The 19,534-nt window shown below is 55.2% G+C and overlaps 1 protein-coding gene and 1 long non-coding RNA gene across 4 annotated transcripts in view; one reads left to right on the forward strand and one right to left on the reverse strand.

The window, feature by feature from the left end:
* Positions 1–319: 319 nt before the first annotated feature.
* TTC28 (tetratricopeptide repeat domain 28) overlaps positions 320–19,534 on the reverse strand; it is a 596,541-nt gene continuing 577,326 nt past the window's right edge. For 2 of the 3 annotated variants that reach the window (XM_033837115.2, XM_033837117.2), the window contains 9 exons: positions 17,765–17,944; positions 15,387–16,107; positions 12,967–13,091; positions 10,487–10,718; positions 9,817–9,893; positions 8,275–8,298; positions 7,572–7,701; positions 4,152–4,259; positions 320–2,937 (listed from right to left, as the gene is read on the reverse strand). In XM_033837115.2, the coding sequence (XP_033693006.1) occupies positions 1,310–2,937; positions 4,152–4,259; positions 7,572–7,701; positions 8,275–8,298; positions 9,817–9,893; positions 10,487–10,718; positions 12,967–13,091; positions 15,387–16,107; positions 17,765–17,944 (3,225 nt within the window). In that variant the 3' untranslated portion in view covers positions 320–1,309. The remainder of the gene's footprint in view (positions 2,938–4,151; positions 4,260–7,571; positions 7,702–8,274; positions 8,299–9,816; positions 9,894–10,486; positions 10,719–12,966; positions 13,092–15,386; positions 16,108–17,764; positions 17,945–19,534) is intronic. The other variant, XM_033837116.2, reaches the window with a different exon arrangement.
* LOC141276156 (uncharacterized) lies at positions 956–5,437 on the forward strand. The gene is made up of 2 exons (XR_012325245.1): positions 956–1,051; positions 4,588–5,437. It is a non-coding gene; the product is annotated as an uncharacterized lncRNA (long non-coding RNA).

The following is a 19,534-nucleotide window of genomic DNA, read 5'->3' on the forward strand; positions in this document are numbered from 1 at the left end:
CCTGTTCAGCAGTAATTCAGATGTATATCCCAGCAGAAGGCCCCCTGCTTCTGAGGCTGTGGACATTAAAGTCTTCTGTGTGAGGGGGAGGGGATTTGTCCTTCGGACCACAGGAGCAAGGGGCACTGGTCACACTAAGATGAGGGTCCAAATGCAGCTCACAGATGTGAGGTGCTGGGATTGTGGGAACCTGGTGACAGATTTAGACAGAAGGGGTTTTAGAAACCTGGCTTTGGGAAAAGATAATAAAATTAAGCAGGTAATAAAGGGAATAAGAGCTGGAAGGCTAGATTCTGGTTAAATCTAGTTAGCCATGGGATTTTTCTTTTTTTTTTTTTTTTGTTTGTTTTTTGGTTTTTTTTTTTTTTTTTTGCTTATAAGGAAACTGAATAATTTCAAACTCCCCCCTCCAAACTTGATAATTGCTTATTGAAGACTATTCAAAATTTGACATTTTAAAAAACTTTTTGAGCTTTTAAAAATAATAGCTATAAATGCAAAGTACTGTTGATAATAAAACCAAGTTGTTTATCCACGTACAAAAAAGGTCAGTAATGTTTTAAAAGCACAAAGTTGCATTTTTAAATCACAATTGCATAGTTCTAAAATGCCTGGGTACGAGTTACATAAATTTTTTTAAGAAAATTCAAGTTTGGCTGACAGTGGGGCCCCAGGGACATTTGTAGCCCTCAAAGAGCAGAGTTCAGGAAGTGAATTATTGCCTTGTTACTCTGATGTTACAATATCATGAGACCAAAACTGCTACAATTTAATTATAAATCATTGGCATTTTTAAAACCAGTATCCTGTTTTTTAGCTACTATAACACTTTCATGTAGAACTCAACTTAGATTTTTATATACCCTACCCCCAACCAGCACCTGAAAGCCTTAAAAAAGCTGTTTGTATTTCTATGTATAAAAGGTACTGCATATATACCTCTTAGCAAAATATGTGCTCCCTTTCTCTCCCCACCCCAGAACCATGACCATTTTTGTACAAAAATCCTGTTGAAGAATCGCATCAAAGATGAGAAGCAGGGAGTTCCAAGGTAGACATTTGGTGATGTGTAGAAAATTCCATGAGCCTCCTGCACCAACCCCACAGAAGTCCTGGCTTTTGGTGAATCTGGCCCAGAGTCCCAGAGGGGCTACCAGTGTGTGTGTGTGGCGTCTGGGAGTGGTGGCGCCCGCGCCCCGAGAGCACCCATGCTGGGGCGGCCACGTTCAGGAGCAGGCCAAGTGAGTGCGGAGAGCTGGGCTGTGGGCCGCTGTGCTCCAAGCCGGTGTTGGTGGGTATAAAAGATGTTTTAGCATTTAGAGGAAGGAAAAAATCTTCCTGGGGACAGAAACTTGTAGCCGTTTCCAGAAGGAAGTCTCAAAGGGCGCGTGGGCACTGCGGCAGGAGGGCCGGCGGGCAGCGGCAGCGTGCTCAGCGAGGTGGTCTCCGTATGCCAGTGTCCGTTGGGAGGGGCTTTTGGGGGCGTTTCCCCACATTGCTGCAAAGACAGCTCCTTAAGTTCCAGCTTGTCTGCTCCTTCCTCCTTCTTGCTGTGCCGAGGTGACAAGTTTAATAGACTGAGGACATCTCTCTTGGAAGTCATCGTTCCAGGGGTCCCCCGGAATATTTTCATTGGTCCCGTGGAATGCTGGGGTGTGCTCTGCCAAAACATCTTCAGGTTGTGTACAGCCTGCACCTTCTCGTCGATGGCTGCCATCTTCAGCTTGTCTATGTCGGGAGCGTCAGCTGGACTCGAGCGAGCGGAGCCAGCTGAGGAGTAGGAGAGAGCTGGGGACGGTGCACTTCCAGCAGGAGACTGGTGGCCTGAGCTCGGGGACATGTTCCTTGGTGATTTGGAAATGTGGGCACTGTAAGGAGAGCTGGGATACTTCAGCTTAAAGAGAGGCTGGTCGGTCAGGGAGGTCTGGGAGTCAGAGCCGGGCGACGGCCGGCCACTGTGCTGGCTCGGGCTGTCTTTGATGGACGCCTCTGAGGCGGTGGGGCTGCTGTATCCTGAACTCACCTTGGGTAGTGAAGAGCTTCTGGCTGGGGGCTTTGGTTTGATAGTAACTGGCGACGGCTGGCTCTTCTGGTGGGAGAGGGCAGGCCTGCTGAACGCACTTGTTTCTGACGCTCTGAAGACAGCAGCGCTGTTGGGCACGGAAATGCCATCTTCAGGATTAGTGCCCTTACCTTGACCACTACCCCTCTGAAGACGTTCCACCGCAATGAGATGGCTTTGTGTCTCCTCTAGGATCTTCTGGGCCAACTCTTGTGGATCGAGCTTTGGGTTGCTCTCTTCTTGGGATTTCACGGTACTATCTGTTTCTGTACTAGACTGGTCTGATTCTCCCGTATCTGAACTTGCTAGTTTTCCAACCTTCTGGAAGGGTGAGTTTGGGCTGGGAATCAGAGTCATTTTAACTGGAGAGTTTGGAGTGCTTATGCTCCCCTTGGAGCTTACCGAAACTTTCACACCGCCAGCTGTCCCGACGCGGGACTGTTTGTGATCTGGTGAGAAGCGAGTCTGTCTGTTTTCTTGGTAGGCCGCCAAAGGCTCAGTGCTGATGATGGAAAACCCTTCGTATTCTTCTTCGTCTTTGCTGTCTGCAGGGCGGGTCGGGGGGGACAGCTGGCTCCGAGGCAGGGTGGATCGCTGTGGGAAGGCGTTCTTGGACCGGTCGTAGTCCTGCCTTCCTCGAGGACCTCCGCCCTCTGACCCACCCTCAGGCTTGGAGACAAAGCTCATTGAGGAGGCGATGGAGCTCAGACTGTACACAGAGATGGCATCTGAGGCTATGCTCTCTGCACCGGTGGGAGAGAAAGGAGGGTGCTGGTAGCCCAAGGGCAGAGCATTGGAGACAGACTGGGCTGAGGCCAGAGACTCCAGGGAGGATGAGCTGTCAAGGCTGAGGCGCTTGGGCAGCTCAGTGGAATCTAAGACAAAACATAGGCGCCCAGAGGACAGTTAGAATTCTGTTTGGTTCTTATTTTTCTTTCACAAGCATCTTTATATGCATAGAAGCTAGTAAAGCATTATGCAAGTGTTACTTATACACAACTTGAATTCATCTTATGAGCCTGAAACACACAGTCCTGTTGGAAAAAGTAAAGCTTACACTGGGGACAAAAACACCCCAAGAGTGCCCACAGCCCCGTGCGCTGCAGACCCCGCCATGTGCCCATCTCCACTCTGCTCCCTATCTCACGGGACCCCATGGCAGCCTCCTGCTCTGAATGGGGCGATCTGTGATGCCCCCTGTCCTAAACCCTCATGCGCCATCCCTTCCAGCTCCGGCCCCATCGCTCCACACCCCAGCAACCTCCTCTCCGCACGGCCTCTCCTCCCAGCTGCTCTTAACCCACTCCAGTCAGGCTTTCGTCCTCCCCAGTTCATGTAAAGGTTAACAGTGGCCACCAAATCTGGTATTCTGCACAGTCAATCACACCTGGCCCTCATGGACTGATCCTTCCCGGGCCCCTCCTTATCTCTGTGACCTCTGACCCCAGGAGCGCCCACAGGACACAGTCCTCTTCCCCTCGGACCTATGTGCACATTTATGTCTCCACACTGGACTCGTCTAACCAGCTGCCTATGAAGGTGTCCAAGAGGAAACTCAGACCCCTCCCATTCCTTCTGCCACTTTCAAGGTCTCAGCAAAGGCAGCCCCATTCTGGCAGCTGTTCCAAAGAACAGGATATCACCTTTGGCCGTCTCTCTCTGAGCACATTTATCAGCAGGCCCTGCTGGTCGCCTTCAAGCCTTGGCCACCATCCGAGCCAGCATTTAGCCTCACTTGGCCTCTTGAGAATGGCAGGCAGGCTTGCCCCAGGGTCTGAAAAGTGCCTCGCAGGCCCGGCTCTGGGCACCACTGCTCCCTCATCATCTCTGCTGCGATGCCACCCTCACTTCCTTAGTCCCTTAATCTGCACGTTTTCTGCAGAGCACATGGTGGCACCTCATCTAACATATACTACATATATGCTCATCGTAAGTTGAGTTCCACGAGAGCAGGGAGTTTGTTTACTTGAACATTCCGTAACACACAAAAAGGTTCGTTCACTTAATTCTTCCTCTTCCCAAACCATAATCAGGGTCATGCCCATGGCTCCTGGGGGCCACTTGGGGTGGCGCCACGTGGAGCTCTTACCGAAGAGTGCGAGCAGGGCTTGGAGCGCAAAGTGCATGGTCCGTCGATTGGCTTGTTTCCCGGTTTTCAGGATTACTTCCTCCTGACCAACCTCACAGAGATCAAAACCTATAGAAACAAAGAATATAAACACCTGCTTCCTTAGGGAAGATTCCATGTCCTAAAAAGGATTAGGGCTCCTCTCATACAGTCCCAGGGGAACCCCTGCAGACCCCCCAGAAAGCCCCGCCTGGGCCCCCCACCTGCACGTCAATCATGTGAACGTCAAGTCACGTGAACCAATGGGGGCCAGCTCTGCGACCATCACACCTGCTCAGCGTGGCTCCCCCTTGCTGTGTGTGGACCTCTGTCCCTTTGTAAGCGCTGAACTGCAGTCTCCAGAGGAGAGGGTGGGAATTAGTAAGGCTCATTAACACTTGTCTCCATTCTTTTGCAGAAGAACAGTCCACTTAAAGAATACTGTCCAGGACAGACAATGGCCACTCCGTTCGGCATTAGGTCCAATATTTAAAGCTAGTGCAGGGGAAGGTGGAAGCTTCTCAAGGGCAAGGACAGTGTGTCCATGTGTGGTCAGTGTCTGCCACAAGGGCTCTGAGATGAGCTCTCTCTGATGCTGCAGAATCTGCTGTAGGCTGAACTGCCCTGCAGGCACCCGCTCCTCTCTGCCAGAGCCTAAGGGGCTGCTCCTGAGCCTAACAGTTCTAATGAGACACGGAGCTGGCACAGCCAAGGGCAGGAGCCTCCTGAGCAGGAGGCTGCCTAACGAGCTGTTGCCACAGCACTTAGACTCATCAGGGGCCATTACAGAGGCAGCCAGCACGTCTCCAGGGAAGAATGTAGGAGGAAGAAGCCAAACAGACACCACAGCCAGTGCTGCGTCCATAGGCGGTGCCACGAGCAAGGAGTTAGGGCCTGGGAGCCTCAGCATGGAACGTCTTCACTCACCTCCTCAGCGGATCACTGAGCTCTGCCTGAAACAGTGCAGATGCTCGGTGCCGGCAGCCAGGGGGCAGGCCCTGTGATCCCAGGCCCTTCCCCTCCTCTGACCTCACAGTCTTCCCACAATAGGGACCGATGATACTTGATGGATGACGGAGAGCATCCGCCAAAGGAGAAATCTGTCTCTGCCTTTTTTATTCTTGTAACTCTGATATTGGTTCTGACACTATCATTCCTTTGGGAATTAGATTCAGTAGAGTAGCCACTCAGCATTCGGGTTGCTATGGGACATTTTCCTCTCTGAACTCAAAAATAAACAGTCCCTGAAAACAACAGGAAGGTCTCAGGGAACTCAGCACTTTGAAAACAAATATCTAATAATATAAATGTAACATTTTTAGTTAGAAAACTCTATCAAAGTAATTTGAACTGGTTGCTCTAATAGAACTGAGTCGTCTAAATAAACCACAGCTCTGTGATGGGTGTGATGGTGCCAAGGGCTGGAGGGGGCGCTTCTCCCCAGTCTCAGTCCAGAGGACTTAAAAATCAGAAGTATGTACACGCAACTCACCCCTTGAGTATCACTGGGATTTGCAAAGTACAGAGACGTAGAGGAGCATCAACAAAAGTCACCTAGGATCCCAACACCAGAGAGAGCCAGTGACACACCTGGCAAAGGGGCATCAGAAACAGCCTGTCCACAGGGGAGGAGGGCTGGCTCTGTCACACCTGCACTCGAAGGGGGGCTGAGGCCCTGCTTGAGGACAAGAGCTTTTCTTTTATACAGAAGGGCCTTGGCTTCGTTCTTGCCTCACCCTGCAGCCCATCACAAAGGTGAAGAGACCCAACCTGGGCGTGGACCTGATCTTTCTCACCCTTGCTCCATCTGCTCCTGACTTACCTATTCAGATATAAATTTACTATGTTTACACCAAGAAGCCTATGTTTTAAGTCCACAGAAAACAAGCAAATAGTACAAATCATAAAGGACATCAAAGCATCTACTCACAGGGGATTTGGAGCCCCTGCGGGGCTGTGTGGCTTTCCCCCTTTACCTTCAAAAACAAATGGAGCCTGCCCTAAGCTGAGTTGGGCTGGGAAAGGTCATCTACAAATGGACTAGCAAAGATGGCCCAATACTGAATATCCAGGCCTCCCAAGCAGAAGAGAAGTTCCTTAAAAAGGAATCTGCCGGGCTTCCCCGGTGGCGCAGTGGTTGAGAGTCCGCCTGCCGATGCAGGGGACACGGGTTCGTGCCCCGGTCCGGGAAGATCCCACATGCCGCGGAGCGGCTGGGCCCGTGAGCCATGGCCGCTGAGCCTGCGCGTCTGGAGCCTGTGCTCCGCAACGGGAGAGGCCACAGCAGTGAGAGGCCCGCGTACCACCAAAAAAAAAAAAAAAAAAAAGGAATCTGCCCTGCCATGTTTGACGGCTGGTCCCTGTACCAGTGAATCCAGGCCATGTCAACCTCCAAAGACGCCCCACTCCATCAGGTTAAAAACCAAGGGACTTCCACTGGCCTCACAGCCCCAGGATCTACCCCATCCTCTCTCATTTGCCCCCGTGTCCCCTGCACCTTGCCCAAGCTCACAGACACTCTTCCCTCGGCCTGGATCTTTCATCCACAGGCTCTGGGCCTGCCAGCCTCCCTGCCTCCACCCCTCCAGCACATCACTGTGACCCCGATGCTTTTGTCTGTCATGGTGCTTCCTCACCTGAGGTGCTCCCCTTAGATTAGGTCTATGTCTGTCTGTCTTCCCCTCTAGCATGAAAACACTGGTAAGAGGGCAGGGCTTTTTGTTCTTTGCTCACTGCTGATCCCCAGTGCCTAGAACATTGCCCAACATAGAACAGGTGTTGAAAAACAAAAACAAAAAATGTGTGGAGTGAATGGCTCTCCGGCAAGTCTCACAGGCACTTAAGTGGGGCAGGAGGAGAGCAGCTTAGCCTCTTAAGATGTTTTATCAACAAACGCACCTGTGGTAAGAAAAGAGCGATATTGTTGGGAGGTGCCTCAGTTGGGTTACAATGCTGAAAAAGGAAGAGTGTTCTGGATTGAAAGAGGATCCTGAAATAAGCAGTTCTAGGTCCCCGTGGTCAGTCAAAGGTGGTTTCAATTGTATTTTTTTCTGCCAAGTTCCAGTAGCCAGTGATAGGGACCAATATTGAAATTATTATTTTATGACTTATTTTCTTTAATCATGGCCTGACTCCTAACAATACTTGAATCTAACAGATTCATCTTAACGCAATGACTACAAATGGGAGAGAGGAAATCATAATGTAGGGAGAGTGGGACAAAGCTGGAAGGCCATTTGGAAATTGTGCTAAAGCACTAGAGTCTGCATTAGCTATTTTTAAGTAATAAACTAAGAAAACACTAAGACCCTTGAGTCTATCAACCCAATAAAAATGAGAAAAATAAGTTTTTTAAAAAATAGAATGAAAGAAGCCAATGAAGTCAAGGATGCTCCATCCTACCTAGAGCCGCCAGGAATTCGTGACATCCCGGGAGCCGCCACAGCTGGACGCTGATGGAGACCTGAATGGGGGCTGATGCGAAGTCCTGCTCCTTCTCGCCGGCCTGCAGCTGGACCAGCACCTGGTGGAGCTGAGCGGGGAGAGCGTCAGCGTCCGCTGCATCTGGCCCCCAGGGGTTTGTCCCCAAGTTTCTCTTGTGTCACCTGTCATTATCACTAATGACCTTACACGTGGGTAGCATCTGAAATTCTCTTTACGGTGCCTCCATGCCTACTGTCCTGCTGTCCTCTCTGTGGGAGCTCGAGGCCCAGGCCCCAGGCAGGGTTTCTGCTTCCAGCCTCTTCCCTCGCACACTGGCCACGGGGCTATGAGTGCAGGAGGGGACTCGGGGCCTAGAGGAGGGGTGGGGTCTCCCAGACACAACCTGCTGAATGTGTGAACTCCACCCGGGGCCTCGTGTGGGTTCACAGTGTGTTGCTCCTGCCCCTGCTGTTCTGAGGGAACTTGAAAGGTCAAATCAAGAGCACAAGAAGGGTGGAGCAGGAAAGGGGAGCCAGAGCGGAGACGGGGCAGACCACCTGAGCCAGCGGCACTGCCCCCCCAGCCTGAGCGCGTGTTGGCGAGACAGCAGTGCCAGGGGGACCTCGGGGTGGGCGGGTTGAGGGGCTCACCTGACAACAGTGCTACTCAGAGTGGTACTCACCATTCCAACCATATTTTTAACAGCCTTCGGCCAGCAGATTATAAGAAGAAGAAAGAAAAAGAGAGAAAGAAGAGAATTTAGACTTAAGCACAGGTAGTTACGCAACACAAGCTGATCACTGCTGTAGGAAGCACCACACCGGGCCCGCGGCTCTGACCCGGAGGGGAGAGGAGTGAGAGTCAGCAGGGACACACAGGAGAACGCACAGCCACGCCCAGGCCAGACACGCGCTGGGGGTGGGGGTGGGGCCAGGGTCGGCCAGGCCCTGCCCTTCCTCGCCAGGAGAGGGGGAGGGGCACAGTGGGCGCGGATAGGCCACTCTGTAGAGCAAAGTCCACTCTGGTTCCAGAGTGACTCGGAAATGCCTACCATCCCCCAGCCACTGGGGGCGGCCCAGGACGCTTCCCTGTGGAGGTCCCTGTGCTGCCACCAAAAGCTAGAAATTAAGCTATTGGCTGTTTGGATGCTCAGCCTGGCCCTGTAAATGCAACTTCAGCTTTCTCTTTTTGTAGAGCACAGGCTTGTAGCCCTCCTGGGTTCAGGATGTTTAAGTGTCTTCCTGATTCTATTCAACAAGCAGGTCTAACACACTTACTACAAAGTAGCAGAAACTCAGTGAAGGGGCCAGATGAGTGAGCTATGTTCCAAATCCAAGCTGGAAACCACCCCAGGTAGGGGGAGGCTCCAGGAACCAATCAGATTTGCAGAGGTTAACCCTAGATGGAGCAGCTCTATTTCCACATAGAAACAGTTCCGCTCAAATGAAATCTGCTGATATCTAATAATGTGTATTTTTCAAATTATTACACTGTAAGGTGACCAGAGAAAACTGCTCTGTGCTCTTTAGGGGTTGCTACACTGTCACCCCAGTGCTTGTTCCAGACCCTCACTGGCCAGTAGGAAGATCAGAAGCTCTTAGGCCAAGTTGGGAAGGGCCTACATGATGCTAAGGGTTAGAATCCTCCAATTCTCTGAATTAGATCTACATTCTCCTAAAAGAAAGCACTTTTTGAAAAGCTGCTAAGCAGTATCTTTCATGAGACTTGACTTTGTGTTCACCGCTGTGCCTCAGTGGTGGTTTTGTTTCAGGCAGGGGTCATACTTTGATCTAAGAATAAGTATTGGAGCACCTGTAGCCACCCTGACGGGATGGCCCTACACCTGCTGGCTTGGGTAAGGTGGCTGCCACACTTGTCAATCAGCAGAAACAGTTGGTGGTTAGGGATGATAAGGTGCAGGAGACCACTGAATGGAGAGTTCAGGAAATGCCCTGAGATTACAGGTGACTGGGGCCCCTTAAGCATCCTCTGAGGCCCTTGGGACTCAGTGCCCAGGGAGGACACTGGGAGAACTTGCTCCTCTGTGCCTGCACCTGCTGGAGAGGGCAGTTCTACTCCCAGCCCTTGCCTTTTCCTTCTCATTACAAAAGCTGAAAAAAAGCAGTGAGGCATCACGTGCAGGTTCCTATTTGGGGCCAAATCACTGTCTTTCCAACCCAGCACAGTCCTCAGACCTGGGCTCAGCTGTCCTGGCTCAACTCACCCGGCTGATGAGCTGCTCGCCCGTCTCCGAGGCAGTGATGAGCTTGCAGAGGGCTTGGAGGGCAGGGTTGGGCAGACCTAAAGCAAGGAGGAGGCAGGCGTTATCCGGAGGGGCCTCTGCACCCATGGTCCTGCACCTTCCGAGGGGAATGCACCCCAAACGCTCAGCTTTGGTGGCATTTTCAGAAGCTCGGGACAGCCAGACGTGTGTATCCGTGTCTGGCTTGTCTCTGAGAAGGGCAGATGGAGGCAGGGCCAGTCCTGACCCTGCTGTGTCCTCCAGGCATATGGTCACATGCCAGGACCCCAACTAGTCGCTTAGGCAGCATCACCCGCTTCGAGTGAAACACAAAGGGCAGCCCTGAGCATCTGTGCCCCGCGTCACCCTGGGGTCAGCCACACAGCTCTGTCAGATCCGAAGCTGCTGAATAAATGTTAATAGCAGCTACTGTTTGCCCAGCAAGACCTCACGTCACCCCAGGAAGGGGCAGAGGATATGTTGCCATCAGATGGAAACACTAGGTCAGGAGCACTCCTTTCCCCCAGATCAGGAGGAGTCTGTGTCTGGGACTCCTCAGCACTTCTCAAGAGACCCTCGCTCCTCCCCACCTGAGACCCAGCAGGGACCGCGGCCACCCACTGCCCTGCTCAAGCTGTCAGCCAAGGCTCACCCAGCAGGGACTGGATGGTGCTGCTGCACTGCTGGAGCCGGTCGCCCGGGTCGGAGGTTGGGAAGAAGACGGCTGCTGGCAGGCCACTGGCCGGGGGGTCCAGCCGGAAGCCCACAGCGGTGAGGAGGGCCTGCCAGCCAGGGATGCCGCCCACTTTGTTCTCCACGCTCTGCTGGGATGTGTACATGGCGTTGCGCTGCCCGTTCTGAATGCGCTGCAGGGACTTCTCCACCTGCAGGGAAGGGGGGAGTGAGGTACCACTCTGCACGGGGTGGGCGGGGGGGTACCCTCTTTTCTCTCCAAGTGGCTTTGGGGGAACACAAAGCCCGTGTGGGAAGCTCTGCAGGGCTGGCAGCTGCCACCAGGCACCCAGGCCTGAGGACCACACTCTGCAGCAGCAGCCAGTGTCTTGCAAGGGAGGGGCTGCTACCATCAGAGCCGAGGGCTGGAGGCTCAGAAGAGTCCTGTCCCTTCCTTAACCCAGCTCCAGGCTGTCTTCCACAGACACTGAAGTGACTTGTCTGAAAACCAGTCTCCGGCCAGGGACCTGCCCCAAACCCTGCAATGGCTGCGCCTCATCACTAGGATGAACCCTCAGGCCTTCAGGACCCCCTCACTGCTCGTGCACCTCACACACACCAAGTAGTGCCCACCGTGGGGCCTTCGTCCCCCAGGCCTCCGACTCCTCCTTCATCCTGTAGCGCTGACCTCTGTGTCCTGTGTCCACCTGCACACGGGCCCCTTCCACCTTCCAGGGCCTAAATCAGTGCTGCCAGGTAACTGCCACCCTAACTCTCCCAGGGAGCGTCCACAGCACCTGCAACAGCCGCAGGCCTTCCCTCGGCGGTTTTTCTAAGGGAAATCTCAGTCCCTCTGAGATGTCACCTGCTCTGGGGCACATGTGCCGTCACTGGAGGGGAAGGAGAGTTGTCCAGGATGTCACTTGAGACTTTTCTTAGAGTAAAACCCTGGGGTGCTGGGGGCTGACATCAGAGGCTGGAGGAAACGCACGTTCCCGGGCAGGACAGACAGGCAGCCAGCTGGCTGTCCCCTGGGCTAGAAGGGCGCTAGAGACACTGTCCAGTGGATAGTTAGAAGGAGGAAAAGACTGGTGAACTTGACCCATGGCCCCTACACTCACCCCAGAAGATGAAGGCAAGAAGAAAGAGAAAACCCTTAGATGTACTCGAGGGGCCTCAAGGCCGAATGGGAGCGAAGAGGCCTGGCTCTTGCTCCACGGCCTGGCCTGGGAGGAGAAAGCAAATGGGCTACAGCAAGGAAGAAGGGCACCTCTCAGGGAGAGGGGGCCCTGACAAGGGTCCTAGTGCTGAGCAACATAAAGGCTCCGTGCAGCTTCCAGGCACAGGTTAAAATCAGTTGAGAAAGTCTTCCCCCAAAATTCTCAAAGCACAAGAGCACATCCACCAGTGGCAGGCAGCGTGGGTGCCTTGCGTCTGGCCCAGAGCTGTCAGAGGTTTCAGCCTCCAGCATTCTTGTTCACACACTGATTTCTGTCAGGCCTGAAAAAACCTCCTTCAGGCAGACCTGAGCTTAAGAAATGTCCGTGACTGATCCCTCACTGGAGTCCACACAGAGCTGATGCCCAGCCTCATGGGCCGCAGCGTTCCCCTGGCCAAGGGAACATGCCCACCCAGAAGCCGGCCCTAGCCCACTGCCAGGACCTGTGGAGAAGCCTTCACTGGGCCCTTCCCTCCTGAGCACAGGCAGAGCCGTGTGTGCATCTCTAAGCTATGGGGTGGCTGTTTGCCTTGGGTTTGGAAAGAGCTCGGCTGTGGCGTGGGCTGTCCCCTATCTCCCCCTGCCTCACGGGGTCTGGGCTGGGGCTGCACTGGTCTTTCTGGCACAGAACTCCAAGGAAGCTAAGAATTCTAAATTATCTGAAACTGCCTTCCAGGTTATCAAGGTGGAAGGGTGGAACAAGTTTTATGGCACTGTTTCCTGGCCTGATTTATTTATAACCTTTCAATTCTGCAGAAAATGGCATGGGGCCTCTGTGTTCTCACCAGGGCCCCACCAAGAGTAGGGCTGGGCTTGGACTCTTCCAACTGAATTCCTTTGATTATAAAATACCAGTTCTCAGTTACTGGGACCCTATTGTGTGCCAGGTACTCACCTTTTCTCTAACCCTCACGAGAACCTTGAAAAGGTAAAGTTTTATCCCCCCTTCTACTCGAGGAAGTTGAGGCTCGGAGAGCAAGGTCACTTGCCCAAAGCCATGGGGTGGAAGCACCTGTGGTCAGGCCCTGCTCCAGGGCCCCCCTTGGCCACCCCCCACAGGGTCTGGGCGAGGATGGCTGCAGCCATCGGTGTGACACTGCACACTGTGCCCACCACACAGACATCTGGGGACAACGTCCCCTCCACCTGCTCACACCCCCCGGTGCTGTGGGATCCCTCCAGCTTTGCCCTGCTCCTTGTGCATATCTGGCCGCCTCCCGCAAGGGCCCTGCGCCCCTTACCAGGTGCAGCAGCACTCGCAGGGCATCCCGCGCCCGCTCTGGGTGCTGGAGGATCTCGGTGAGGGCCTGGCCGATGAGCGAGGAGGGACTGTTGAGCTTCACATCGCTCCCGATGAGCAAGAACCCTGTGGGGAGCCCAGAAAGCACCTCAGAGTCGCCCTCACCCAGCCCAGCTGGTCTCTACAGCTCATTTGTGCCACAGAGAGAGAGAGGCGTGCCAAGGACAGCTGCTCCACGGGCTGGACCGGGACGGCTAACTCACTGGGGCAGTTTGATACTCTTGCTGGGTGAGCTGCTCAGGAAAGCTGCTGAGGTAACTGCGCAGTGAGCAAGGCAGGAGAAGGCTGTGTGGCCCCCAGGGGCCTCCCTGGCTTGGCCACCATCCCGAGAAATGATCTGCCTTGTTTTCCCTGAAATTAATCTGTGTCGGTCTGGAATGTGCCCGGGGATGGAGGGGTGGGTGTGCCTGACTCCTCGGGGCCACCAGACGAGGGGACAGGAGGAGGTATTTCCCAGTTGTAAGACGAGCAAACGGAGCCTAGGCTGGGGAGGAAGGAGCCACACGTCTGCCTGGATCCTGTCCCCCTTCCTCTTCCCCAGCACCTACTTCCATAAGCAGGGCCTGGGGGAGGTACACAGCGGAGCAGCCTCCCCCAGCAACTTTAGGGCCAACCTTCCCCAAGTAATGGAGGGGAAGGGTTTTCTGAGAATGAATGTGCCAAGCCTGTTTTTAAGGGTAACAGGGCAGCATCATTAAACACCATTTCCCACAGAACAGAGTTGACTTTTCTATTGTCTGTCACTGAAACTAAACAATGACAAAAATACCACGTCCGTAAGATGGGAAGATGCGGGGTGGGGTTGGGAGGCCCTGTCAAGAATAAATGGCCAAGCACAGGGGCTGGGTCCCCACAAACCCTGCAGCACATTCTGCGGGACCACATGGTGCTCAGAGCCCCTTCTGACTGCTGAGAACAGATATAAACAGACACCATGTGCTGAGAACAATCATGGACACCACGGGCGTGATCGCCTCTGATTTCCACATCTCCTGGCAGAAGTCTGGCAACATGGCCAGGCCCAAACCCGCAGGGCCTGCCTGCCCCGTGCCTCGCAGATGGAGGGCCCAGTTCTGAGCTGAGGGCTGCCAGAGAGGAGGCCTGCTGGACCAACTGAATGTTTCTCTTCAGCCACGTGAGGAAACAGCATAGATTCTGCTTTGAATTTTGAATACCTTTTTGAACAAGACCACAGCTATGAGGTGTTTGTGAAGTAAACACGTTCCACTCCTCAACAACATGGCTCACCCACCCGGCACCAGCCCTTGGCCGTGGGCAACTTCAGCGCCACGCCCAGGGTGGCCCCTGAGGGCTCCTGTTTGCTGGCCACTGGGCCCGGGATGCCACGGCCCCGCTTCAGGGTTCACCCGCCTTTGGGGAACGACACCAGCAACCTCAGCTCACGTCAACTGGATTTACTTTGAGGGGAAGAGTAAAGTGAAAGTCAGTTTGTTCCCAACTTTTAAACATATAAATGAATGGTATATTTTTTTGCCATTAAAACAATAAAATGTAAATGTTTGAAAATAGTATTTTTGGTGTTCCTCTGCTTCTCAAGGTTTAAGACACTTATTGTGGCATTGGTGGGATTGTCTTCTGCTCTGGAGGTCCTGGGGAGGTGTAGGGGCCAATTCAGAGAGACCACCACAAACTGAAGGATCATGAAGTGTGTCAGCAAAGCGGCCCTGCCGCAGGAGAGGCCTGGGTCTCAGCCTGTCGGGGAGGGTCTCCCACATGGGAGGGTCCACAGCGGGTCGCAGGTCATCGCACAGAGCTGAGCGGCAGACCAGGTGTCACAGGGAACATGCTCCCTCCACCCCCAGGCCCTCATGCCCCTCACAGGGCCCTGTGGCGGGACCACCGGGCACACACGCCGCCGGCCCCTCATGCATCACAAGACGTTCAACCCACTCCTCAGACTGTCTCAAATGTGGACAGGGAGATGCCAGCACCACCACCGTCATCCCCTTGGTACCACTGAGGACACTGAGCTTCAGGGAGGGTAAGGAACCTGTCTCAGCCAAGTCCTCCAATGACCAAATCTCAGGTCTTTCTGAACACACTGACTGCTCTTTCCTACAGTCTGGGATTTCATATGAGGGCCGTAAAATGGGTCACCCAGTATACACGACATCAGGAGGGGCCTGACATGTGCTCTGATGGCAAACTCTTCTGATGCTCCTGCTCCCAAGGCCACTTTAATGCCATAGTGAGGAGAGGCTGACTTGGCTCCGCCAGCGAGGCCCCTTCCCTGAGCCTCTCCGCACTGTCTTTCCCCAGCACCTCCCCCCACCCCCGTCCTCACACCCCACCGCCCCTGACTGCGCCCCCAGGCCCTCTGACAGGTGCCCGAGCCCCTACCTGCCCAGTTGGAGGGGTGTGAGAAGGCCTTGCTGCTCTGCACCACCTTCATGGCCTCACCCAGGGCCGCGCTGGCCTTCAGGCCATTCAGCAGGGACGAGTACAAGGCGTGCAGGAACATCTTGGAAGCAGCCACGGGCACAGGCCACAGAGACACGAGGACACACTGTGCGCCGGCCGCCAGGAAGGCCCGCGTCAGCGCGATGACCCCGTCGGCTGTGACCTTGCTGTTGGACTCTTGGGAGGAGCCGAGAACCACTAGCTTCACAGGCAGCCGCAGGTCCAGGACGTCGGCGGCTGTGAGCAGCAGCTCCTGCAGCGGCGGGCAGTCCGAGATGCTCTCGCCATCGCTGGTGTCATCCTGCACCCGCAGGGACTCAGGGATGGTGTAGGGGTGGCCGAAGGAGCTCTTGCTGCCAGCGGGGGTGCCTTCCACACTGGGCGTGAGGACCAAGGCCGACAGTTTCCAAGAGATGTGGGTGGCAAAGTGGACACACTCGGCCTGGGTCAGGGCGCTCATGACCCGCTCTTTGGTGGCCACGCTGCCCACCAGCGGCTGGCAGCCCAGCAGCTCGGACACCATGTAGGCCTCCTCCTCGGCTGACGGCATCGGGCCCCACAGCCACCTGTCCATCACCGCCGATGGGAGCTTGGGGTTGCCGACTACAGCCGCCATGGACGTGGAGCTGGAGTAGGCGGGAGGGTTCTTCCGCAGGTGAGACTGGAGGGGAGGGAAGACAGCGGGCCACCCATTAGGGCTTCTCTGGGGCAGGCAGACGCCAGCTCTCCAGCAGGGCTGCACCTAGCGTGGCTCCACCCGATCTCCTGATAACTCTGTTCACTCTACTTTTCAAGACCTTTCTGACACAGGTGCATGTCCGACTGAGAATCACACCTGCTGGTGACAAGCTCTTGAAAACAATGAGACCAGATAGATGGCAGGAAGACCCCTTGACGTTTGTCAAGCTGGAGGGGGGTGGGACAGGGCATGTAGGAGGTGAGGGTGTGCAGGGCAGGATCACCTGCCCTACATCTCCCTCCCACAGGCTCCCCTGTGAGCCCCTCAATCAGGGGGAACCCACTCCTGATGCAACAGGGGCTCTGAGGGGTGATTTTGTTTAAACTTGCAAAAAGCAAGTCGCAGGGGAGACAGGGCCAAATTAAGTCCTTTAGAGGCACTACAACTGGAAAGATGAATAACATCACTGAATTATAACATCAGCATAAAGAAGCCCAACAAAGTTCTGATTTTCCCCTACGATGCCTTCTGATGTTTTTTGGGGAAAACATCACGTATCAAATTATTTCAAAATAATTTTTTGGTGTTTCCACCTGGTGATGCCTTAAACTGGGAAAGAGAAATGCCTCTCGGGTGCCTGTCGGGAGGCGGGACTCTTCCACTCTCTGGTTCATCTGTGCCTCCCAGGGTGCCCTGGCAGCAGGAGAGGTGAGTCGACCCTCCGTGCCGGACGGCACACAGCGGGCTCATGGATGGGATTCACAGTCAACCATGGACATGAGGAAAACTTGGAGAAAATCATTTCTTTCACCTTGAACTGATTCTGTCCCATGAGAAGTACAATTCAGCAACAAAAACAGTCATAACTAAGATCTCCAAAACCCGTGAGGCAGAAACTGACCTGGCTGGAACCATGCCAATGACCAAGGTCAACGGAGGCCAAGGCAGGTCCTGTGGGGGCCGCCCACGCCCAGGTCTGGGGCAGGAGTGTCGGGGCAGGAGGGAGCCCGGGTCTCAGGGTATCTGGGCGAGTTTAGAGAAGGGAGGGCTCAGGGCTGGCTCTGAAGGCCCTCTAGGTAGGTGGGCAGCGCCAGGGGTGGCTGTGGGCTAAGCCCTGACCTGCGGCGGGCCACTGTCACCCCCTTGAGTCCACAGAGTTCATCCCACACTGATTTTTGCTGAATGAGACCCAAGTCCTGAAAGCCACCCATTTGTTTTCGGTTCTTTGTCGGCCTGTGGGGCCCCTGCCCACTTGATGCTAATCCCATCTGTCTGCCCTCCGTGCCTGCGGCCCCTCTGCTGGGCACACTCGGCGCCCACTCAGTGGTCAGCTTGGCGGGTGAGCGCGGCCCCCAGGGCGTGACCCGCTTCCTCAGACAGGCGGCATGGCCTCCAGCCTGACTCAGTGCTGGGAGTCGCTCCCAACCCTGGTGTCACAGCAAAGCAACGCAGAGAGAAATGACACACATGGTGGCCTCCTGGGGTGGCAAAGGGTTCGGGAGGCTGTCCCCCTGCCTTCGGACGGATCTGCTCCAAAGTCACTCCACCAGCCGCAAACTAGGGAGTCCACACCTCCTCCTGCGGATGCCAGCCCAGCCAGAGGGACGGCGCCCCAAACACCCAGGCGGGCCTGACTTACCTTGGCCTGAGGACCGAGGGAGCGGATGGAAGGGACGGCGATGAGGGCGAAGCGCTCGTACAGGTACTCATTGGAGGAGCTTCCCTTCAGGAGGGCGAACGGGATGAGGTAGAGCTCCCCCTCAAGAACGAGGACCAGTTGCCGGTGCCGGCCCACAGGGCCGCTGGAGTGCATCAGGCCCTGCGGGGTGAGTGGAGCGGCTGACACACCCAGCGGGGGGGACGCCTGGGGAGGACCAGGCACCCCCGCCCCCAGGGGGGCCGCTCAGGGAGTGGGGGCGATGGGCTGGGCTCCCTCCCACCTGCCTCACAGGCGCCACCCGAGGAGGAGGGTAGAGGAGCAGGGCCAGGAGGGAGACTGCTGTCACCCGTCACGAAGGGTGTCCCACAAAGACAAGGATCAGCCCGGGTCATCCAGATGTTTCTACAGATGGCAGGGGATTCATGCAAAGGGCAGCTGTCCCAGAAAGCACTGAGTCATGGTGCACCCGATGGACCAGGGCAGGAGATGCTGCGTTGGCACAGGGACCCTACGGGCAGTGTAGGAATGACCCCGTCACACAGGCAGTGAGGTCTCAACCAAAGTGGGACGTGCTGTCCATTTCAGTGGACAGGAGGCGAGAGAACTGGCGTGCAGACAGAAGCTTTGGGAACCAGGATGACATCCCCGGAGGAGAAGGGTTCCGGATTCCAGGACCTCAAGTCACCTCAGGCCTCTGTGTCCCTCCCCCGAGGACAGGATGGCCCCATGGCCCCAGGCTCTGCAGGGGCTGTCCCCACTCGCTCCCCCGGTGCTGACAGGGAATCTGACACTGATGGGACCCCCATCACTCCTGAAAGGCCCAGGCGGGGACCTGAGGGAAGGGTGAGTGCATGCGGACCCAGAGCAGACAGACAGCCCTCACGCTCCAACAGAATTGCTCATGGAGACTAAGGCCGGATGAATCCGGATAACGCAAGTGGCAATGACTGTGAAAACCAGACTAGACATAGGCTAAGTGTGAATAAAGAGATGAAGCGGCCACAGGAGCCTGCGGGGAGAATGTGCAGGGCCCACAGACCGCGGGCACCAGGTGCCAGGTGCTGGGCAGCCCTGAGCCCTGGGGTGCTGGCTCGGGGGAGGGTCACAGCCGGGTCCCCCCGCAACATCCCTCTGTTGCCCAAGCCACTGCGCTCTGGAGGAGCGAGTGTCCACGGCCGCGCTGCTGTGGGCACTGGGCTGAGGGTGCAGAGGGCATTCAGCTAACCCAAAGGGACACGCGCCTGGTGGGACATTCTGTCTGTACAAACCCCCTGTGGCTTTCTTTCTTTTTTTAAAATTCTAGATGCATCTAAAGAAAGCAGAAGTAAAAATTACTGGGCCAACTGTTTCTTTTTTTCTTTAAGAGCTACTTTCCAAGAAAAGGTAAAAGTATCGCTGTACAACCCAGGAAGGAAGAAGTAGGGTGTGCATAGTGACCACTCCAGGGGTCAACTCCTGGGCTCCGTGTCCCCACCGTGGGCTGCACCGAGGCCCCTGCCTGGCCTGGCACAGGGAGGAGGCTCTGGAAGGCCCTCTGGAGGGCAGACTGCTGGCTGCTGCAGTGCACCTAGAGGCCCTGGGGGCCGGGCCGGAGCAGCTGGGCTGATGGTACCCTGACCTCAGGGATGGGTCAGCAGCTGTGACAGTGACAACTGCTCGCTGCCCAGCCAGAGCACTGCTGCTCGGCACGTGGGCAATGCGGGGGCTCAGGCCACCTGCCATGGGCAGAACCAGACCCATCCTCGCCTG

The sequence above is a fragment of the Tursiops truncatus genome, chromosome 13 (genome assembly GCF_011762595.2).
Source record: "Tursiops truncatus isolate mTurTru1 chromosome 13, mTurTru1.mat.Y, whole genome shotgun sequence".
Classification (NCBI taxonomy): domain Eukaryota; kingdom Metazoa; phylum Chordata; class Mammalia; order Artiodactyla; family Delphinidae; genus Tursiops; species Tursiops truncatus.